Source organism: Streptopelia decaocto (genome assembly GCF_964273445.1).
Source record: "Streptopelia decaocto genome assembly, chromosome: 17".
Lineage (NCBI taxonomy): Eukaryota > Metazoa > Chordata > Aves > Columbiformes > Columbidae > Streptopelia > Streptopelia decaocto.
This window is the reverse complement of record NC_138672.1, coordinates 10275131-10298568: the sequence shown is the minus strand read 5'-3', so window position 1 is coordinate 10298568 and position 23438 is coordinate 10275131. Positions and strand designations below refer to the sequence as shown.

At 46.4% G+C, this 23438-nt stretch overlaps 1 protein-coding gene across 3 annotated transcripts; it reads right to left on the bottom strand.

Moving 5' to 3' along the window:
- Window positions 1-149: 149 nt before the first annotated feature.
- Window positions 150-23190, bottom strand: GSN (gelsolin). Of its 3 annotated transcripts, none has more exons than XM_082067549.1 (17): window positions 23057-23190; window positions 11227-11428; window positions 10154-10308; window positions 8857-9018; window positions 8477-8626; window positions 8136-8225; window positions 7083-7215; window positions 6864-6952; window positions 5845-6060; window positions 5431-5564; window positions 4543-4633; window positions 3913-4083; window positions 2817-2991; window positions 2409-2533; window positions 1814-1891; window positions 1067-1127; window positions 150-636 (listed from the first exon to the last, which is right to left on the bottom strand). In XM_082067549.1, exons 2-17 carry the CDS (start codon window positions 11417-11419, stop codon window positions 467-469), a joined length of 2193 nt encoding a protein of 730 aa, XP_081923675.1. In that variant the 5' UTR covers window positions 11420-11428; window positions 23057-23190; the 3' UTR covers window positions 150-466. The 3 variants fall into 3 exon arrangements, with proteins under 3 accessions (XP_081923675.1, XP_081923674.1, XP_081923673.1); XM_082067548.1 differs by lacking the exon at window positions 23057-23190 and adding an exon at window positions 22465-22523; XM_082067547.1 differs by lacking the exon at window positions 23057-23190 and adding an exon at window positions 12645-12868.
- Window positions 23191-23438: the final 248 nt, after the last annotated feature.

Here is a 23438-nt window from a genome sequence, read left to right as displayed (position 1 = left end):
TTCCAATAGAGTAGAATCCTGTTAATTTATCAGGGTATAAAATGCTCATAATTCTGCTGAGGAGAACACAAGACAATCCCAAAACCCCCAAATTAATGTCTGTAACCGTTTAGTAAGAAGTGCACATGCAAAAGATGGCCCAAAGACAGTTTAGTTTTCTAAGGTGTATTTGTTTCAAGCAAGTTCAAATGTGGGATCTACAGGTTCGGTTTAACGTTTTCTTCTTCATAACAAACCCATTGTTTCTGTTCTTCACATGTTCCATACAAGCTTTATTGTATTAAATATAATCAAAGCAAGGAGTAGGGTCAATGACTGGTCATGATTGTTTTCGGTAATTATTGCACAGCTAATTGGCTATTAACATCATTGCCTTGTTAACACGCGTCCTACAGGAGGAAGTAGCTCTTGAAGGCATTGAAGGCACTAAACTTGCTCCATTTGAGAACAAGAAAAACCTTGTTACTTAGACATCTACATCTGCCATTGCTCTCTGTAGAGGATCCACAGCCCAGTAGTCATCGTCCCAGCCCAGGAACCAGCCGGAGAAGGTTGGCGGCTCAAAGCCCTGCTTAACCACCGTGACCGGAGTCCTCTTATCGCGGCTGGCCGGATCCGTTTCAATGTACCGTTTAGCTGAAAATGCACAAGGAGACAGAAATCTCATGTGGTGCAAGAGCTGAAACAGCTCATTGTAGCTCAATGGATGCTCGAGATACAACTCAATTTAAACAGAAAACCACAAAATTTCACTCTGGTTTTGTCTACACCTGTTAGAAGACTGGCATGTGTTTGTAGAAACACAGTGGCAGCTTCAGCCATTTACCCACACCAGGGTAATTTTTCAGTGTCGGGGGTTGAGCACCGTGTGTCTGAACACGGCACCTCTTTATGCTGATCTTGGGGATGCTCCTTTTCTTGAGAGAGGTGACCTCTCTGACTCATCCCAACAGTGAATTTTATGCAGTGATTAAGGTTTGGTTCTCGGTATATTAAATAGCCTGCCTTATGATCAGATGGGGGAAAATAAGAAATGGTTAGTTCAGAGAGGAAAATGTGACATTACCCGATTTCAAAGCCTCAGTCTTTTCTTCTTCTTGGGCATCTTTCCCAATCCATACAAAGACCTAAAGATAAGAGAAGCGATATGAATTATGTCATAGAATTTCAGCAACAATCAATCTCTTTATGGAAGAAGATAAGTCTCAGTGAACAGAGCATGACACGGGACAACATATTCATGTTGGGATGCCTGCATTGCTGGCCTGTGTGACTAGAGCTATTGGTAGATAACAAGAGGCTTTTTAACTGCGTTTTATCTACATAAATGATAGATCCCTGAGCAAGTTATACACTAGCTTAACATCAGGAAAAAGCAGATCTTTGAACATTTTTGCATAAAACATACAAAATTAATCTCTTCAGTTGCCTTTTGGTTGATTTATGTGCAATCTGATACTGAAAAACAATATAAAATGTGTCGGTATCTTAAACTGCTGAATCCTAACAACGGTTCACAGGCCTCTCCAACCGGGATGAGGATGCTGCCCTTGAGAAGTTTACAGATTGGGGGAGCACGCGCAATCCAAAACCACCTGTTTTCTTCAGTCCTTAAACTAAGCAGAGCAGTAGGACACCAACTCTGTTGTAAAGTTCTGGGTTAAGTTCTCTTCTGTGTCACTAGTGAGGTGGTTTGTGCTCAGGCCTGAAGATAAATGGACTTTACACAAAACAACTTGTAATTTGGGTCTCAGTCCAGGGCCAATTAGTGTATATTCTTTGCTCCTCGCATCACTAAGTAAATGTGACATACCTGGTCCCATGTGTCAAGGAGCATAACATCATCTGTAGCGAGGTCGTCCTGAGTCAGATCTCCGGGAACTTCTTCAATCTGGAAAACATAAGGTTCAGATGAGCACATAGTTCAAACACCGTTTTACCTTTACAGGAGAAAGCCAGTTCGCACAGGCTCTAGTTTCACCTCTTGTCAGTGAGATACATGAAGAAAGACTTTGGCGTGGTACATGACTGTGCAACTTGGGCTACGTCACAAAAGTGTTGTTAGACCACAGGACACAAAAATCAGTCTCTGTCTCTGTAGAGAAACCATCTTTCACTCATGCCCAGGACTTGTAACGCTGCCTCTTGTTACTTGAAAGATTCATGAGGTAAAATTTGAGGAGTCCAAATGCGAGTTGTTAACCAGGGGAGGACCAGTTTGACACACAGTGCAAGAGAAACAGCTGCTGTCTCTGCAGAAAAACTCTGCTGATGCTTCTGGAGGCAATGCCGTGAAGGAAAGCAAAGTGTAACGGCCTCTTGGTTGGCTCAGAGCAGACTGGGACTGAGTTTCTCCCAGCTTTGCCAGATGGATGTTGAATTAATTGACTGTCTCCTTAGATACTCACCATGAAGCGGCCGCTCTTGTTGGAACATGCAAAAAGACGAGGGGGGTGAGCATCCATCTTCTTGTCCTTCAGCCGGGGAGAGGTACGGTAAGGAGCTTTTCCACCCAAAGCTGCCCAGAAATTAGCTGGAAAACAAAGGAAAAGATACCGATGCTTCAATTATTCACGGAAACCACAGTGGCAGCATGGTTGGGGTAGGACTCGAAGCACTCTTCTATGGCACAAAGTCCTAAAGGCCTACAGACATGAGTGAGCTGTTAAACATAAGGAAGATACTTTGGAGAAGCCCCTCTGTGCCAATGTCCACGTTTCCTTGTTCTGGGAGACAAAAGAAAATATCCGCGAAATAATTACTGCAAACGTGCAGCTACACAGAAACGATCATGGTCTCCACTGTGCCCCCCTCACCTGGCTCTCTGCCCTCAGCAACCTGCACGGGGCGAACTCCCAGTATCTTCAGCAGCTCTTGTGCTCCTGATTTCTCGGCATCGCTGGCTCCTTGGCCGACCCAAAGGTAAGCAGCGGAGGGAGTTTTCAGGACAAAGGCATCATTGGAGTTCAGCTGACTGGCAGCAGGATCCAGCTGAAAAGGAACAACACTGCCAGTGTCAGATTAACTGTTCTGTACACAGAGGCCATTATTTCAAAATAAAAATCAGTACCTATTGTTGAATAAACTGTAAAAAAGATACTCCACACAAGCATCTCAGGCTACAAAATATGTTATATATTCGCTTGTATCTGAGTCATGAGTTAGACCGAATCATGTGAGAAGAATAAATAGTTTCTGTGCATAATCTACAGATAATCTGACCTATGGCACGAAAGCTCCGAGCTGTCGTTGTGCCCGTCTGTATGGTTGTGACAGGAGATCTAAGGACTTCCTGCGGGAGTCATTGCAGAGCAGTATCCCTGCAGCTGAGGCTGATCAATCATTAACGGCATTTCCTCTGTGTCAACAAGGACGTGCCATCTTGAAGCTAAAGCCTTAGGAAGTTGCTGCAGATATTGAACAGTGCTCTTGCCTCCCCTGTAGGATTCAGTCTCCCTTTTGTTGTTGCACAGGGTCTTTTTTGTGCGCATTTTCTTTCAAAGGAGTGGGGCTCTTAACCTATGTCCTGGCACAAGTTCTATTTGCATACAGGGCATTCAGCACTTTCTGTCTTCAGCATTGTTGTCACACGGGCTCAGAACAAGTCACAACGGCCAGATCCTAAAGGTTTTCAACAGTTGGAAAAGCATCATAGTATACAGGATGCAACATCTAGTGGGGACTTCAGAGAAAATGGCTTTAATGTATTCAAGGTGATATTTATAAACTAATTAGAAAATAATGATTATCACTACTTATCCATGCGAAAAGAGGAATCACGTAATAGCTTGTGAGGTTTGCAAGGTGTGTTCCAGTTTACATCAGAAAGCTCATTTTGGCCCTTGTTCTGTTCCACCGGATCATGTTCCCATCGGTCTGTGCATCCCCCACAGCAGCTGAGTCTCCACGTACCTCCATGGCTCTGGTAGCTCCCGAGGTGCTGGATCTGACCTGGAACAGCCGCGTTTCTGCGGGTGCTGTCTGCCCTCCTTCCCTAGACGTTCCACCCTTGTAAACAATCAAGGGCTTTCCACCAAACATACTCATCAGATGAGGCGGCTCTTTTCCTTGCACCACTCGTTTCTAGAGAAAAAGAAACTTGCTGTCAGTTTTAGGCTCCTGCACAAGATATACCAGAAACAGCCTTTACAACCATCTTTCCAGATGGAATATTCATAGAGCACCCAACTGGTCACAGGAGCTCAGCTATTCCATCCCGCACAAAACCAGACCTGTGCTCTCACAATGTCCATTTTGTTTTACCTGGTGAGGGATCCCCTGGCACAGAGGTAACAAGTAACAGCCATAAAAAACCTCCTGTCTCATACAAGTCACTTGTAAAACTTTCCTGTGTAACAGCTGGAGTGTAGGTCAGGCACATGAGCCTCCATAACGCCTGCACTGTGTTGGAGGCTGCTGCTACGTGACTGGGTTTCTCCATTGCCAGCTGGTATCACATAACGTATGTATTTTATATATATATATAATTTACTCGCACAGTGCTGGTTTGTGCTGGTTGGGTGGCTGTGTTTGGGTTTTTACCTGCACAGGGCTGCCTCCCAGCTCCTCATCCAGCTGGACTGTGAGGAATGCAGAGGTTGCAATTTCATCCTGAGTCGAATCGGCTCCTTGCCTGAAAGACAAGGCAAAACTTGAGTTTTATTTTCAGCCCTTTCCCTAAAACCCACACACACACCTTACAGAGGTCAGAAAGAGGTAAGAAAAACCTCTGTTACCAAACCCCTGCAGCTTTTCATTCAACATGAAGCAGAAATTCATTATCCTGTGTTGTAACACAGTGATTACAGAGGGAGATAAGAAGAGTTTCTAGATAATAGGCACAGATTCTTTACTATCTTCATGCCTATCTCCCATTATCTTTCTAGCCGCTAGTTTAAAAACACGCCTGTGGTACTGTTCTCAGGAGCTACGCATGCAGCCCCCACGCAGGCTGCATCCTTTCTGCTTTCAGCTGGACGGCTTGTCCGTGCCCTCCGCTCGCTGACCCACAGGAACACGGGCGCTGTGAGACTGTCTGCTGGAAAACCCCGCAAGGGCACCGCCGGGCAACTGTAACAGTGAGACGCCACCAACCGAGGTGGCAGAGTGTCAAAAGTTAGTTACAGCCACCTCAAAAGATGGAGGAACTCTGTAAAAAGAACTAGAGCTTCATCCAAAGAAGGGAATGAGTACTAGTAGGGGAAAAAAAATACAAGCACAATAATTCCTCCCACTTTTCCACTTCAAATAAAACATTCCAGACCTCTGGTATTGTTTTGTTTGCAAGGGAAGGTCAGCCAGGGTGAAATGTTATCCCCCAAGGATCCTCTGTCAGTAGGAACCAGCAGTGATCCATTTTTGGAGAAGTGCACTCCCAGCCCCACGTAGCCCCACAGCATTTCCCAACCGGCATCAGGAAAAGGTTCTTACCAAGTGTAAATAATCTGTCCCTGTTTTCCAGCATGCTGGTAATTGTACAAGATAATATAGCTGTCCCCTCCATAGAACTGGCCATATGTTGAAGGATCCACTGGCACTTTCTCTGAGCCTTCTATTCTCCAAATCTAGAAAATGAGAGGAGCAGAAACATTCTGAGTTCAACGCGACAGCAGAATCAGCACTTTCCCCACAGAGCTCCTGCTCCATGTTCTTTCCCAGTTCAGCCTCCGGAGCTCGCGGTCCCGCAGCCCCACCTGCTGGGAACGCGCTGAGAGCTCAGCACTAACAAAACTGCAGCGCTGATGGCTCTCAGGCCTCTGTTTGTCTGGCTGCTCTTGCAGGAATGCCATCAAGCAGCAAAGAGAATTCTGGAAACCTTCCCAAAGGGACTCTGACACCGCTCACCTGTTTCCTGCCAGAGCCATCATCCTCCATGCCGTGCTGGGCAGCCATGGCCTTGGAGCTGTGCAGGGTGGCGGCATCGAAAGGCACCTTCTCGATCTTGGCAACGTGACCAGAAACGTAAGCCTGGCCCAGTCCTTCTGTCTGGTCCCTGTCCCGCCAGTTCTTGAAGAATTGCTTAAACAAAGGTGTCTCACCACTCTCCGGGAGAACTTGGACCTGAAACAAATGAGCCAGCTCAACAGGAGCAGCCGCGTCCCCATCCCTCGCGGCTCCAGCTCGGGCTGCTCCTTGCTCCAGGAGAGCCCTGGCTGCATCCGGACAGAACTGCCTGGTACGACTGAGATCACAGCTGCGCAGCGCTCGGTGCCGGGATGCGGTCGGTACTGAGAGCAACGGCAGGTCTCACCGACACCACAATCAGAGACACAGCGATCAGTAGCACCTCCAGGTATTACCACACCAGGCAGATCTTTTCCAGGAGAAAAGACACAGGACAAACTATCTGTTTGCTGCTTGTGACTACTAGTTTGAAGTGCTCTGCTTCTTTCAAGTCAGTGTTATACAATCTTTAAGCCTCTGTGTAACTATACCTAGAAAGTCCACACTACCCAACCAACAATACTGGTCTCAACATGCTGTGGGATGCAGAGTAAGTCTCAGGTGAGTTCTGAGAAAAGCTGAAGGGAAGCTAAGCCTTTAGAATCATCTCCCTAGGAACAAGAAGGGCAGGTTTATCTACACCTCTCTTTTTCACTCTTTGGAGAAGGTCATGGAAAAGGTAAAACTGTATCTGAGAGAAAGAAATATTAAATGTTAGTTGTCTTGGGGCAAATGCTACTGTAAGGAGAGTGTTAGTCCAGGAGCAACACTGTAGAAGAGCAGATCACCCAGAGCAGGAGCTACTTGACTGCTAGTGACAATCCACACGAGCTGTGCTCTGGGATTTTAGTGGCCTGTGTGGCTGAAAGGAACCCTGGATGCATCTGGGGATTGGCCATAAATGGGCTGCACATCCTTACCTGGGTATGTTTCGGATAACCCATCTTATCAATAAACTCAGAAGCTGTTTTCAGTGCTGCCTTCTTCTCTTCAGAGTTGGCACTCTTGCCTTTAATGAAAATAGACAGAAAAGAGGTCAGCTTTTAAAAAGTTCTGCACACCCAGGGAAGGAACTGTCTCAGCTACTTCAACCTTTGGAACAGGAGAAGGGCCCAGCCCCTCCTGCATCTCTGCGGTACCTTTCCAAACAAAGATCTTTCCGTCCGTGCCATGGTCCAGGATGAAGCAGTCATCTGTACCCAGGGCTGCCTGGGAGAAGGGGTTCTCATCTGCCACCAGTGACACTGCCATGTTCCCGGCCCCGTTGGAGACCTGTGATAACAGTGTGGAGATTAGATAAGGCATCATCTGTCCCCCTCCAGCTTCATGGCGACAGTCCAAAACTCAGGGAGTGGAAGGGAAATAAATTTGAATGCATTGGCTACTTCAGGCACTATTGTTTTTCAAACAGGATACCTTTGACACAGCAACAGTATGACAAAAACATAACACTCCTAAGATTTCAAGTGCATGTAGCAAACCAGATACTGCTGGGACCACAGAAAGATTGATCCAGAATGGTAAATATCCTTGGTGCACAAGCAGCCAAGAAATATCTTCTAAAGCAAACCAGCTACATTCAAGAACTGGAGGGAACAGTCTTGGTAACTGTGAACAGGCCTCCCTGTGGTTTAATAGTCTTGAGTTCCTGTACTTACTAATGGATAAAGATACACACTACAAACCATCTTGGCAGTTATTCACCACATCATCACCAGAGACTGCTGTAGAGAAGATTCCTCCCCAAAAGTCTTGGACATTCTTCTACACTTACACTAGCTGATGGCAAATGGTACTTTCATTGCTTCATCATGCTCACTGGATGTAGAAAGGGGTAGATCCTGGTTCTCAGGCTCACTATTTCTAGTTCTTTCCTGTCATCTTCCTAACACAACGCCTGACGACACAAAGGAAATTCCCTTTTATCTCCATTCGTTTCACTCTCTGCCTTTCCCTCAAAAATTTCTGGAAAGTCTCACTGCACTCAAAAGTGGTGATAAAGACAACAGAAAGTTTGTGGGTATGCAGTGTAAGCAACCAAGGTTCATAAATAAAACTTCATGAAAAGCTAAGAGCAGAGCGAGACAGAGCAGGGCTCAGCTCCTCTCTGCTATTCCAGCTCCAGCTGGTTGTGCAAACATCACTCCATTCTCCATGAGGTTATTCGTCAGTGTCCATCTGCTTCTTGTTACCTTATAGAGCTTAGCCAGTCTTCTGTTAGTGGTGTCAGTTTTGGTGTCATCGGAACCTCCTGGTGGCAAACTGGGCTTTGGTCCCAGGACCTGTGAGAGAGAGAAAAAACATGACCAGCTAATCCAAGAAGATCTCTGTTCTCCAGATGCTCCAACCACAAGAACAATTAGAAGAAACTTCTAGATCAACAACAGTGAAAATATACTCTGACGCCCCAGCGATGCAGAAGACCAAGTCTGCATTAAATTGAGTATTTATACCACTAAAACTCCATAGCTAATGACACACACAATACTGAGCCTTCCCACTCCAGCACAGACCAAAGGACAAAGAGAATAACCTGAAGCATTTCCTCCCGCTCTGCTCCTTCCTCCGAGACGTAGACCCTGGCGCGACCATTCCGCTCATTGTCCCGAATGCCCTTGGCCAGCACAGTGGCCTTCAGCCGTTCTTGGCGGTTGCTGTCGGAGCCACACCACTGATAGATGTTCTGCAGGAAAAGAGAACGAGCGCGCAGCAGTCAGAGCGGGACAACCCCCCCTCTAGACGAGCTGGCAGTGCGGCTGGGACTGGAAGACATTAGGCTGGCTAAACAGTGTTTCAGAATGCTCAACACCTGATATAGCTTCAACAGAATGGGGAAAAAACTCCTTATGTGAAATAATAAGACATTTCCAGCCCCTGAAAGTCTGCTAAACCTGTCTTTTACACGGTACTTACGCTGCCCAGGTCAAGGATGAAACAGTCCCCTGTGTTGAAGCTCTCCCAGGTCACAGGGACCTCCGTCGCTCGCACTGTTCTCCTGCCTTTGACCTGCAGAAGCCTCTGCACGGTCACTTCATTGGGAACCACGTGTTTGAAGCCAGAAGCCACACCACCAGCCTGAGGGAAAACAAGGGAACAACAATTCACGCTCGTGCTGCTGCTTCAGAAAAAATGAAAACCCTCCTGATTTGCTGTTGGTGAGTTTTTGTGCCTCACGGGAGCGGGGGTCAGCAGCAGCTTGCAGAGAGCGCTGGTTTGCCCAGGCTGGGCATTTGTATAGCATAAATCTATTGATACATCCCAGCTGGCCATTCCCACAGTGTCTAAGGGACACTGATATAATATAGTTGGAGATCTCAAAATTTGAATACGATCACCGTAAGTTGAGGTATTAATAGGATTTAATAGAACTAGTGGGGTGAAGAGCATATTTCCATATGTATTATATGTACTGCCTATTGGAAATTATCCCAACCTCAGGATTCACCTTCTCTGCAGATAATGAGATATTTGGAATCACTTATCAATGTAGAGAACAAGAACATGTCAGTTATCCTCAAAAGAAGCATAACCAAATTCAAATGAATGAAAATAACAACAAATGAGTGGGAAATAAGCAAAACAGAAAGACAAGGAAAGTCTCAAACATGAGGAAATGGAAACACTTTGCAAGCATTTGACCTGATATCTCTTTTCTTGTGCCACTGGATTCCTAACAAACATAACTGTTCTTGAGTTTATGTTTTTAGTTCTATACCACTTTGCTGCAATGGCACAGAAGAATAACTCCCACTACTATTCATCTACTTTACTGAAACGTTACATATGCTGAAGAGGTGGGCTAAGCACCGAAAAGGAGATCGGGAAGGTCAAACTCTGTTATATAAGTGCAGAGAAATTAAATCTACTGGGTAGGTGTTTTCCATTAGCTCAGATTGATGTTTCTTCAATTCATTCCAGACATCTTGGGACTGTTCTTTCCTCTGCTTCTCAAAGAAAAACAAAATCTCGATTCCTAAAATTTCCTGGGGCTTTGCTTGTGTATCACTAATTCAGCCAAAGCTCTCCCACTGGGATCTGCTGTTCTCTGCCCTGTCAGTTCCAACTCATTGAAAACATCTGGCTGAGGATGGTTTTTAAGCAACTGGAAAAAGGGCAATTCCCATTCTCCTGAGAACTGGGCAGTGGGCAGGACGCCATTGAGTGCAAACTTGATTCAGCCTGGTAGTATGAAGACCTAGTCATCACCTACCTTGTACTTGATGCCGGATTTGAAGTACCCCAGGAAAGTTGAGGACTCGTGGCCTTGCACCTCGCGATGCTGAACAGCCTTCCCGTGAAGGTAATCATCCATCTGGACGGTGAATATGGCAGCGGCCCCGCGCTCATCTTGAGAGCTTTCATCTCCTAAGAAATGAAAAGGCAACAACTTGGAGGGAATGCAGGGTTTCTGCCTCTAAACTGAACTGCACAAAAACACCGGGGAGAAAGCAGATTGCTGGGAAGTTTAGTTTTCAGGAAGGTCGGCAGAATAGCCACTTCCAAGCTTCGCTGCTAATGACTCCAAACAGCAGTACAAACTGTGTGTTTTTCTGGCAGGCTCACAACACCACCGTAACGGCTGCAGCCCCACTGCTCCAGAGCTGTCTCCTTGATGCCATCACTCACTTTGCTTTTGCCATTTCCCCCTGTGCTGGAAGGAAACTTGCTAAGCAGCAAACACACAGCCAGGGAATCTGCACGGACACATTATCAAGCCTTCTGAAGGCCGTAGATACCAGTGGGGCACCAGTTCCACACCAGTTTGCCCCTCTGGAGCAGTTTGGTGTGGAAAACCCACTGATAGATGGCAGATATGACAAGCCATCATGGAAGTATTTAACTATGTTTTAACTGTGATACTGTCAGAGAGCCTCGGTTTTGCAAGACATGGAGAAAGCCTTGCCACGTTACTCTGTGACATTTACTGCAGCAGGCCAGATCTGAACTTCAGGGGAAAATCCCACTGATTGAGTCAGGATAACAATCGACCTCTGTCCTTTCAAACAGAAAGAATTTCAGCTGCCCCTTTCATCTGAGATCTTGTCTTCTCCGTGAGCTCCTGAAGAACGGGGACTTATTCTGCCACCTCGATCAGAAAGCGGTATTTCTAGGTACAGAGGTAGCTGTACTCACTGTTGCAGAAACCGTTTCAAATATTTAAGGTAACACTATATGCACCCAAAACTGCAGTCCCGCTGTACTGCCTGTCCTGCTGATTCCTGCTGGGGGAGGCCCAGGGCTGCTCTGGGCTCCCAGTTCAGTGGGCGCTCCCAGCACACTCACCCAGCCAGAAGTGCAGGTCGTACTGGAGGTTCCCGCTCCGCTGCTTGATGGTGTTCAGCACCAGATAGGAATCTCCCGTGAAGAAGTCTCCATAGAGGTTTTTTGGCACTGGTACCAAATCAAATTTCTCAATCCTCCAGATCTGGAGTCCAGGTTCCTTCCCAGCCTTGGCAAACTCGGCGTGTTCCACCATGCTGACCGGCTGGGGGAGAGACAGAGGCTGGGGGTCAATACACACAGTATAAGGAAGCACACCATTGCATATACTGCATCTGATCTCTTAACTAGTGTTCCAGGCAACAAGTGGCAAGTTTCCTTTCTTCTGTTGCACTGAATTCTGAAGGAAAAGCAAAAAGTGGGGGAGGAACGCCTCTCAGTTATCACTGCTAATTTTCACTTCCAATCGACTCTGCTTCTTGGCTTATTCCTGATTCACTCTTTCTTAGACTCTCTTTTCTCTGTTACTCATTGACCTCTCCTGATTTTACTCTACATATTTTCTTTGCGAATTTATAGCTTTTCAATATGGCACATAAGTGAAAGACTAATCCACTTGTTGACTATCCTTTTCTATAAATGCTTCACAACATTCAAGACCGTAGGAAATAAACCTCCTTTTAACTACACATGTTGCACATCTTGCACAAACGTTACTTACAGTTTTCCTAAAACCTGTGTTATCTTATCCAGCTCTTTCTGAAAATGTTGTGAATAGCATCAAAGTGTTAGAAAATTAACAGGCTTCTTATATCTCTTCTATTCTGACGTTACTTCTGTGTAACTGTTCCCTTATAGGAATTACAGTGATACACACAAAATCCTGTCCCAAGGACATTGCAATTTGGGTTTAATACGTGTATTGTCATACTAATGCAATGTATTAACAATATGCAATCCATTCTTTCTAAAAAAACATAATGAACACTTTTCTGTAACAATAGTACAAAATCATTCACTTGGATAATACTGAAATAAAACATTTCTGTCACATTGGCAAAGGAAGTTTGTCCATATATTACAGCATGCCTTTGAGTGCTATCAGATAACAGCGAAGGAAAAATTAAAATGTTACATTAGAAGCATCCAGTATTTTGACAAAGAAGACAGTTCACAGTAGATGATGGACGGAAGTACAATGCACTCAGCTTTCAAGGCAGAAATACAGAATGTTACAAACTAGAAAGCAAAATAGCAGGTTAGCTACCAAAGTGATTCCTAAACTGAAATCAGATCTCAAACAAAGACGGCAAGCAAGGAATTTTAACATTATTATTCCAGTCAGCCTGACTTAGTTTCTCCCAAACTCCCACTACAAAATTGCACAAACTCCTTAGAAAGAGTTAAAAGAGAGTGTGACTCTTATAAGTAATTGAAAAACTGAGGTTTTTCAGTGCTTAATTGTGATGTTAATCACTTACCACAGCTGAAAGCACAACAGCTGCTGTGACAACATATCCGAGCCCTGCAGCAGACATGGAGCTGACACCGTCCAGCCGCAGAGCCATTGTGCAAAAAAGGGCGAGAAAAATACAACCGAGGGCCTGTTTGCCCATTTCTACCAGCAAACGGCTTCTCCTTCCCCCGCGGAAGCTGCAGGGAGTCCCGGCTGCTCCGGCTCCTCTGCTGCCGGTGAAGATGAACCGCCCGGGCCAACCTTTTATCAGGGACAAACACCCACCCCCTCCGATATACAGGGGCGGAACAGGCTTGTGCAAACAGAGCTCTTGGAAGTCTGAAAGATTCCTTCAGCCTTTGACAGACCCTTAATCCCAGCAGGCAATAAATCAGGACAATATGCTATCCATTACAGCCCACGGCGGAACCGCGTTCCAACCAGCCAAGTATCTACTCACAAGGCCAATAAGAAAGGAAGAAATTAAGAAAGATCAGCAGCAGAGGCAACATCTTGTCAGCTGAAAACTGCAAATAAATGGGGAGTTGATGAGACGCAGAGGACCAGCAAGGCTGTTTCCCTCATCAGAACACGGCTGCTCTGTTGTCCAAGCTGATGCATTTTGTTTGGAAATGTCACCTCGGGAAACTCTGATTTAGTTAACGTGGCTTTGAAAATTTCCCTGGAAATTGTGAAGCTGAAATAGATAATAAAAACAATGTCTGAGCCTCGCTGGTGTTTCTGATCTCTGTGGAGGAAGTTCAGAGTGTCAGAGGCCTGAGACTCAGTGAAACAAATGTTGGAGCGGACGCCGAGGAAGGCGGCTGGGAAAGGTCTGTGCAGCTGCACCGTACCCAGCCAGGGCTGGGTTGCATAACGTTAGAAAAAGATGCATCCCTCCAAATGGAAAAATACTGGGGACTTTTTATTAATAAATACCTGTTTAGTGCCACGCTTTGCCCAGCTTCCCAGTCTGAGAGCGAAAAGACCTGTGATAATCTTTGTTAGCATCCTGCTTTAGAGTATATTCTAATCTGCAGATATGCGCTCATAAGCATATACGATGTTTTGCAAAAACAATTGAGTTGGTCTTGTAATTAACTTGGCATTTTATAAGTTTTACCCTCAGTCCAAACTTGCATTGCCAATTAGTCGCAAAATGTAAACACAGGCAAAAGAGGGAAAGAGCTCCAATGAATCAATTGTGTATTATAGTGTTCTTTGGTAAAAATTAATCAGAAGCATGTCAGAAGGGAATAAGTGTAACATTCTCCAACAGCTGGTATGGTTTATCACTGCTGTCAGCAAATGTTGCGTTGCTAAATCAAACCACAGCAGTGTGTGCTCTGGATGTTTGATTTGCCAGATGAGATTCCCGGGATCCTGCCGAAAAGGATGTCCTGCTGGAAACATGGGAAAACAGCACATTTCAAGCTGATGTTAATAAAACTGTCCAGTTAGTCAGAAAGGGTGCGAGGCAGAGCCAACATCTTATGCAAAGGAAAGTTATTTAAGGAAAACAAGGAAAGGGCTTGGAATACAGGATTTCGGTGCAGATGGATCCTCTAATCGACACTTGGCTGCGCAGTGATAAAAACAAGAACTTAGAAAAGAAGTCCAACGGCTTGAGCAAACAGTGGAAGACAACAACTTCTTATGGTATCCAGATGTGCAGTTAACACGATCACTACAGGCCTAGCAGAGAACGCCATACGATGGGGCCTGGCCTGTAGAAACAATGCCAGGGCGATGCTCCTGTTTACGCCCCTGTCCCGCTGCGCATCGTCTCCGGGCTCCCAGCACCTCTGCTCCGGGACTCAGCACTCCTGCTATCCAACCCAAAACACTTTTCTTATTCCTACCCTGCAACTCGTAATAAACAGTTCTCTTCGCCTCTCTCCCTAAGTACTTCCATTTGTGCTCGTTATGTGAGAGACCCAGAGGTCTGATTGCTAAATTAACAATATCCTGATTTAAAAGAGACACTGTTTGTAGGGGTGAGGAGGCTTATTTTCCTTTTTCTCACAATGCATCAGAGAGGTAACTCCATCGCCCTCACATTTTAAAAACCACTGTTCACTAGTTTACTCTCCTTGCAGCTTTTATTCACTAAGTGCCTACTTACAAGAGCAAAATGAGCGTAACTTTTATTTTTTTGAGGTACAGTGAATTTGTGGCAGTTCACTCATGTATAGACCCCCAAACACGGCCAGGCCGGACCTGCCCGGGGCCCAGCAGCAGGTGGCTGCTCTCACCGGCAGCTCCAGCCTCCAGCTCAGGGTTCAGTCCATTTGTCTGAACTTGCTGCATAAACAAAGCCCACACAGGAGGCTCTGCAGCCAACATAATATTACACCACACAGTATCTAAAACACCTGCTGCTTACTTCTGGAACAATTTCTGCATTGCTAGATGGCAAGGGCTGTGGGTTTTTTTCATGGATAATACTTACAGAGCATCAAAACAGCTTGCAAATTGACTGAAATTCAAAAATATGGATAGAACAGTAAATCTTAGCGGAGTCAGTATGCACACAACATTCACGCTGCAAAAATGCTTCTTGTGCAGCAATCCTTATCATACCTTGGAGGCAAACAGTTGCATTTCCACCCAGCTGATTCTCTCTTTCCTTCTATTTATTTGCCGAAAATTGCCTGGAGAATATGGACTGCACCAAATAAATAATAATACAGTTCATCAGGGAAATTAGGACTCTGTTGTCTGACATCATTCCAGACCTTCTATATCAAGCAGCAGCAGAAGTCAATCACCATCGCACTTCTGCTGCAACAACAGGAAAACCGTAGGACACCGTGTTTTGCAAGCGGCAAAGCTGCGATTCCTACCAGAATGATCGATCCCAACGAAATCAACAGGTTGTACTTGCACCAGTAAAGCAAGAGCTGCCTCCTCCAGAGCAGTGTGAAATAACGCTGCTGAAGAGATCAAACATACCACAAAGCAAGTTATTTCCTTGTTTCAAATTTCGCTATTTCTATACTTCTAAGAGAACCTGCACTTTCTGACTACCCACACAGCCTTTTCTTTTTCTTCTGATTCTTCGCAGACTCATAACAACTCGATGAATTTACAAAGATTGTGAGTGAACTCTTCAGAATCGTCCAAGTTCCGACAATAAAAAGCTCAAGATACGATGGTGCATAAAGAGAAGACGACAGTTCAGCCCAAGATTAACAGCTGATGACAGTGAACAGAAATAGTATTCCTTATAGCCTTTTGCCAAAACAGTATATGTTATGAGTAACTCTTCAATAAACCACTGAAAATAAATCTAGTAGGACTTGAGTTTGTTGCCAAGGTGATAGGCATTGAAAAATACTTAAAATAATAGATTAGATAGATCAGTTTCCAGTCTCCAGACAGCCCTAAATTCACATACACATAAAACTAAAAACAAGCTCTTTCCTTCCAGCCCTCGAAGCAGCCAGTAAACAAAGCTGACTTGGGACCAGAGCAGATTGCCATGGAAGAGCCGCCTCCTCCTGCCCCAGCCATGGCGACTCCATCACCCAGTTCAGTTCTCTCCGAGGAGCAGCACAGTTAATGGCATCACCAGCAGCTGCATCTTAACAGACACAGGCAGCCGCAAATCCGAAACTGTCAAACTGGCATCGGCCCTTCAATTAAAATACGCATCCGATTCCAGACGAACTCAGATCAACAGTCCTGGACACAAAGTACAACATTATCTGTACAACTGGCAAGCAGGTTTTTGCATTCATAAGTTAAAATTCCTACTAAACCACTTTAGCAAATTGGAACACCCAGATGAGTATTGTTCACTTTTTCCAGCTGTTTGTTTGCATTATGAGTCATGTCAGCTCTATTTTGGTCTCTCCACCTTTTGAATATGATCCACTTAGTAAACACAGAGGGTTCAGCCCAAAGCACCAGGGCTGAAAACTTCAACACAAAAGCTTGAGCTTCATCTCAGCTGCAGTGATGCAAATGGGGAAGATTATTACTTACATGGGAGAATATTTTGGAGGATATCCAGATCTCCCATCTGAAACACACCCAGAGAAAATCAGCTGATACAATCAAGTGTTTAAAGGCCCTACCTTAGCAGCATACGTGCGAGCTGAATCATACACCTAAATACACACAGCATAGATAAGTATGGATCAGCAGAAACCACCGACTGCTGTCATTGAGTCATGAGCAAAATGAAGCCTGAATTATACTCAAACACAAATCATTGTTCAGTGCTGAAAACATCTTAAAGGGGTGCTTATGTAACCTGTAAGACATAACCCAGTACATTAAAACCCGACTGCGTCCCCATATTCTGTCCCATAGGGAGATGTGGTGGTGACAGCCAGAACGCAGGATGGAGGCAGTGAGGACATGCCTGTGGTCAGCCGGGGAAATGACACAGATGTTCTTCCTCCTGTCACCAGGTGCTGTCTGTGTGCAGGGGAAATGATCTGCAACTTTGTACAAACCCTTTTTCCCCCGAGAACTAGCCAATACATTCCTCTGTAGTACAGGAGCCTGTTCAATCCATTATCCATAATCCAAAGAAGAACAGAGTAATATATTATTCCTGGAGAAGAAGGGCTGGAAAGCAGAAGAGATGGTCTAAACCGAGTCCAAAAAGAAAGCATGAAACATGGCCTTGCACCGCAAGTGCAGCATCAGACAGGCACCCAGGCGAACGGACCTACAATGAGCCATTGCTACATGTACAACAAGGGTAAGTATGTGCAAATATTAGGGTTGAGTATACAAGATTTGTGAGTAAAAAGCACACAGATGAAATTTTGTCTTCTGCCACGCTGGGCCGAGTCCCACACAAGCCCGTTGCTGGGCTGGCTGTGCTGCAGCACGAGCTGGGGAGGCTGCGCTCTGAGCTCCTCCCACACCAGCTCCATAAAGAATTCATCCCTCCCGCTCAAAAACCTCCACAACTCAGAATTAACAGAAATTAGTTCACTTAATATACATTCAAAACTGAAGTGCTTCTTCTAGACCAGAGCCAATGATCAGAACGCAGGACACCCCTGAGGGTTCCAGCCCCTCTAGGTTTTTTGGTTCTTGGACTTACCTGCTGCCAGGCAAATCAGACAGAGCTACCGCTGCGATCTCCTGTCCTGCCCAGCACACACCAGTGCAGGCAGCGTCTGCACGGCTCCACTGCCCTCCTGCTCAGGAATACTGGGAGGAGACAGGACGCAAACACCCACTTCTGGTTAGATCAATGTGGAGACATGCCGAGTTATTAGAGTTCCCCTTTCCGTTTTGCTATCAGCTCTCCTACCGCACACAGGTGTGGCCTCTGCATTAGGCTCTGGCTTGAGTAGGCAGAACTTCTCACCAAGGCTATTTCTGGGCTCGGCAGCAGGAGTGTCTGGCGCTGGGCACAGCCACGAGAGGGCAATGCTATAAACAGACCTGCCAAAATACTCCCTGCTTCCTCACAGTGCTCGCGGCTCTCCCTCTGGTGATTAACAGAGTGGTTTTATTGTATTTTTAGCAGGATTCAGGCTTCAGTGTTGAGGAACCACAAGCATTCTGAAAGCAGGCAGCCTGGAAGAAGGGAAAGTCCTCATGGTGACAGCTCTCATCGCAGCAGCCCCATCCATCCTGAAAGGTCCCGGGATGATTCATTTCCTCCAGTGTTTTAAAGACGCTGTTTTGAATTGTAGCTGTATTTTTACTGTGTGTGGAAACATTCAGTAAATAACATATGTTTAAGTTTTGCTTTTGGATGGCATCCCACGGACTGACTAGCTCCTAACACAGACAAACAGTTGTTTCTCCCTCTCCCAACGGTGCTGGGACATCAGCTGAGATCAGCTCCAGCTCTTCAGGTTCGCAGTGGGAGGTAAATGAGGGACAAAAGGGGAGAAGAGGAAGGGAAAGACCAAAACCTCAACCTGTAGTCGGAAAAGAATGCTTTGAAATGGGTAAAAGGAAAAAAATAATCTTCAGAGTCCATACCATCTAACTCTTCTACCCAGTCACCATCACATCCCAAATTTTGATCTAAAAAACCTGATAACCCGGTTTGTGTATCCTAACTGAGGATGCAGTTACTCACCAAGTCCCAGTCCACCTCAAAGTGTGGAAAAACAAATAGCCAAACTAAAATAAAGGTGATTCTCCAGAGGGAAGTGTGAATGGGCAGAAACCCCCAGAATATGAACCAAATGAGCCATTGGAGTGTCAGCGGCACCACCGCACTCCTCAGCGACCAGCACGGCTACTCCAGGCTGGCATTTTCAGGTTGCCAAGCACTGCAAAGCACCCCAGGAAAAAGCTGTAGAGCTCTATTTAACTCCACTAATGTCAGAGCTCTATTTAACCTTGCAAATGCATCATCAGTGGATAATCAGAGATAAATACCTGGCAATCCTGCTGAGAGTCTAAAGCTTACTCTTAAATGCTGCTGCTTCCTCCCCTAAACTTTCTGGCCAGGTTTTCCTTCACCGAGCAGGTGTGAAGTACTGAAAATTCCCATCTTAGGAACACTGTCTGATCTGATTTCACCTGTGCTGGGATTTACCAGTGACATTACCAAGCAGCTCTTTTCCAGTGCCCTGGATACACACCTGGATCAGCAAATTACATACCCCGAGCAACTTTGTGCCATGGTGGATGTAGCAGGACCTGTGCTTATGCAAGAGAAGCACTTGCTGCTACGCTCAGGCAAGCAGCAGCGAAGCTGTATCTGGAGGGTATGAACACATCACCAAAAAAAAGCATCACCTAGCAGGGTGCCAAACAGCTAATGAGAGCCTGATGAATCTGCTCTGGCAATCAATGTAATTTTGCTATCAGGGAGCTGGAGACTGTAGGATGTAGTGTAAATATTGGACATTTGCCAACATCCGTGACTTCTTGGGAAGCCGAGATGAGGAAGAAGCATATCCCCTGAAACCCAGGCCTGGTGCGTATGAAGCGTGCCCAGACACTCCTACAGTCGGTTCAGTTACTTTCATTCTCCTTCCTTAAAAAGAAAAAAATCTGAATTTAACCTTCAGTTCAGGAAATCCCTATTCATGACAGTTCTTGACTGCTGAAAGTCACAAGGATAGACCTAAGAAAAACTGCCCACGCATTATTGCATTCTCTTCCTTTATCTAAACATCGGCAGTGAGCTGCGGTCAGACACCGATGTACCAGTGTGACAGGTTCCCTGCTCCTGCGCCCCGAGCGCTCTCCCACTGTGTTGCTTTTCATACTATCATTGTTTTGTGGAGCTTCCTGCAGAAAAATACTTCACAAACCACCAAACCCCGGCTCTAGGCGCAATAGCTGTGCACTATCCCCACCTAGGGAGCTTGTGTCCAATACGGGAAAAGCAGTCCCAGCATGGCTTGTAGCTGAGAACTCCAGCAAGTTTATTGCTTTTATGGGAAAATAATTAATCATCCAGTACATTTCTTTCCAATTCCCTTAGTCTTCTTAGTGTCTGAAGTGATTAATTAATGATTAAGAGACTGAAAAGACAAGGACTCGAACTAATGCTGTGAGAAGCAGAACAAATCATGACAGAGGTACACAAAGCAATAAGCTGCACCAAAAAAAAAAGAAGAAAAATTGAGATTTTCTTCTTAATGTAAAACCGCAGTGACCTTTGAAAGCCACTGAACAAGACATCTTTTGAGTCTTGAGTCTAAAAGGATTCAAAAGGGATTACAAGTGGACATATAAAATAACAATATATACAATTTTCTCTCCAGTTTAAATTTTTAGAAGGGATATCATATACCTGGTTTGGAGAATCAGACAACCACTAATCAACAGAAATAACACATAACTTGTTACTGGCAAACTGCAATATCAGAATTTTCATGAAAAGCATTTGAGAGCAACCAGGCAGAGCCGTATTCAGAACTCAGTTATTCACATGGCAATTTCTAAATGCTATGAAAGCAAACAAAAAAACAAGAGCAGCTGCTTCTTCCTATCCACTAGTTAGTTATTGTGCCCAAGCTACTTTGTATCTGTGTTTAACCATGTTCTGCTTTACTGCAACCAACCTGCAACTTGAGCACTTCAAAAAACAAAACCAAAAACCCCTTTATTTTGGTCACAGGATTCCCAAGCAAAAAACTGGGAAGTGTCTGGTTTGTGAAGCTGCACATTCCTGTCCAGCATCCTCTTTCCCACACATGCTACTCGGTAGCAACCCTAATGTCTGCGACTGGAGTTAAAATGGAAAGCTTGTATTTGTAAAGCAAGTTGAAAGCTTATATAAATCCCGAGTAGTAAAATACGTCACAGTGCTATTTTAAGAATGGTTTAGTTCCCACCAGGATGCTGTAAAACACCCAAACTACAACAAAATGTTATTTTATCTAAACTTGGGATTGGGGAAAACATCGGCTCAGTATAAGGCACTGAAAACAGCTGCTGCTCCTTGTCCTGCAGAAAGGCTCTTACCTGTTCCACAGAAGCAGCATCTGGTGACACTGCTGACCACACCACAAACACAGCAAGGGGCTGAAGCACTCACAAAAGTATATATATATATATATATAAGTATCTACAAAAACAGCCCTGTAAGGGAACATGCCAGGCAGGCAGTGTTTCAGCCGGAGCTGGCAGCAATCCCCCTCGGTAACTTTATCAGAACCATGAAACTGGATTGTGGAACGCTATCGCACATCCCTGCTTTGGTGGTGAAAGGAACAAATTCACAAACAAGTTGGATTTGTGCCTGTAAAATCAAAGCTGGAGCTAGCAGTAGCATTTTTGCTTTGTCACCGTTTAGATATTCAGAAGCAGCCAAAGACTGATGGCTGGTTCCATTTCCCCAGTGTTTTCCCCCCAGCGCTGGAATTTCATCCAGCTGGAGAAAGCCAGAAGACATTCTCCTCTGTACAACGCAGGTACTCAGCTCTCACTAAAACCAACTGTCATCTAAACACTCAGATAACCACTGAAAAATCCCTCCCTGTATGGAAACACTCAACTTTTAAGAAGTTCACCATCCACCTATGTCACCCATGAGGTATAACTGCAATTCTTGCCCTGTCCTCATGCTGAATTCTAGTGAAATCGCCAGAGATGGACTTCTCACCACTCCAGAAAGCCAGTCCTGCAACAGGGTTCATCAATGGCACAGATAAGCTGATGCTGACACCCACGGCTGGTGCATAAGTGCAGAGGACAGCATTCTCGTTATCTGCTCCAGACGTGAACAGCCGAGTCCCCTCCAGAGCCTGAAACCGCAGCAGAGCCTAAAACCACAGCAGAGCCTAAAACCACAGCAGAGCCTAAAACTGCATCTCGCAGGTTGGGATGGGCAGACAGGGAGGCGGCGATGCCAGCAGCAGCCACCCTGATGAACAGATATTGAACGGGGCTGCCTGCTGCTTCCCTCTGCTAGTGCTATGGGTTAATCTCAGATCTCTCACCTCTCTGTAGCCCGGGCTACAGAATAAACTATCTCATGAACAAGATGAGAGAAACCAGCTGAAACAGCAAAGGTTGTGTGACACCTGTGGGTCCCTTCTGACTCAGGACATTCAATGATTCTATTTCACTTCGTTTGCCCAAAGGGATGTTACACGGTATCCTGTAAAATAGCCGGAGAAACCTGAAGGATGAGAGGAACCCCCACCCCACTTGACTCGGGAGCGGGACACGCCAGCCCAGCCATGCCGTACCCCAGCAGAGGGAGTTTCTTTGCTGATAAACTTGCATCATGCAGAAAGCTGGTAGTGGAAAATGGAAATTGTAATGATCAGTAAGAAAAATAAGAGACTTAAGGGGAAATAATGCTAGTATCATCCTTGTTAGCAAAGTCGGATTTTTTACATCCCAAAGCAAAAAACATTCAAAGCAGTTTTATTCAAAGAGGATCTACTTACTAATGAGGCCTCCTTGAAACAAGTCATCCCCATAACTTTTTTTTTTTTAAACACTCTTCCTAGGAAACATTTTAAATACGTTTTAAGTGTCTACATTTTTTGAATTTCTATTCAAATAGAGCTTTCAAACATTCTTCCCCCAGGCAAAGAACAAAACAAACAAAACTCCCATTGTTCCCATCCAGTCAGAGACTTTGCACTGTTTCACTATTTCGCCCTAATTCGGGAGGGAATGGGGGCTGCCCAGGCGCCGCTCCCCCGGGTGACCCCCGGCCCAGCCCAGCCGCTCTCCGGGGTCTCGGCCCGTCCTTCCCGGGGTCTGTCACTGTCTGTCACTGTCAGCCAGCCGAGCGCGGTGACTGTCACACGGGGACACCGCGCAGCCCGAGGCGTTGGTGCCGCGGGGAACGCCCCGCGCCGGGCCCCGCCGCCCTCCGCCGAGGGGCTGACAGCCCCGGGGCCACGGCCGCCCCCGCCGGACCCCCCGCCCCGCATCTCGCGGCTTTTCCCGCAGCCCGGGCAGCCGGAGGGGTGGCGGGGACGGGACTCCCCCTCCCGGCCCCCCAGCCCGGCGCGGGACGCGCAGCCCTACCTGTGCTGGCGCTCGCAGGACAGAAGCAGCTGCCGGGAGCGGGGCCGGGCAGGGCTGGGCAGGGCAGGGCCGGGCGGGACCGGGCGGGACCGGGCAGCCCCGGGGGCGGCTCCCGCCGCCACAGCCCCGCCGCCCGCCGCCACAGCCCCGCCGCCCGCCGCCACAGCCCCGCCGCCCGCCGCCACAGCCCCGCCGCCCGCCGCCAGGGGGCGCGGCTGCCGGTAGCGGCCGGCGGGGCCCGGGCCGGGGCCGGGGCCGGGGCCTGTGGCGGAGAAGCCCGAGGCGGTGCCGGTCCCGCCCGTGACGTCCCCAGCGCCCAGGCCCGAGAGCCACCATCTTGTTACACGCGCGTTGTCTCAGCCCGGCCCGAGCTGTGCCCACT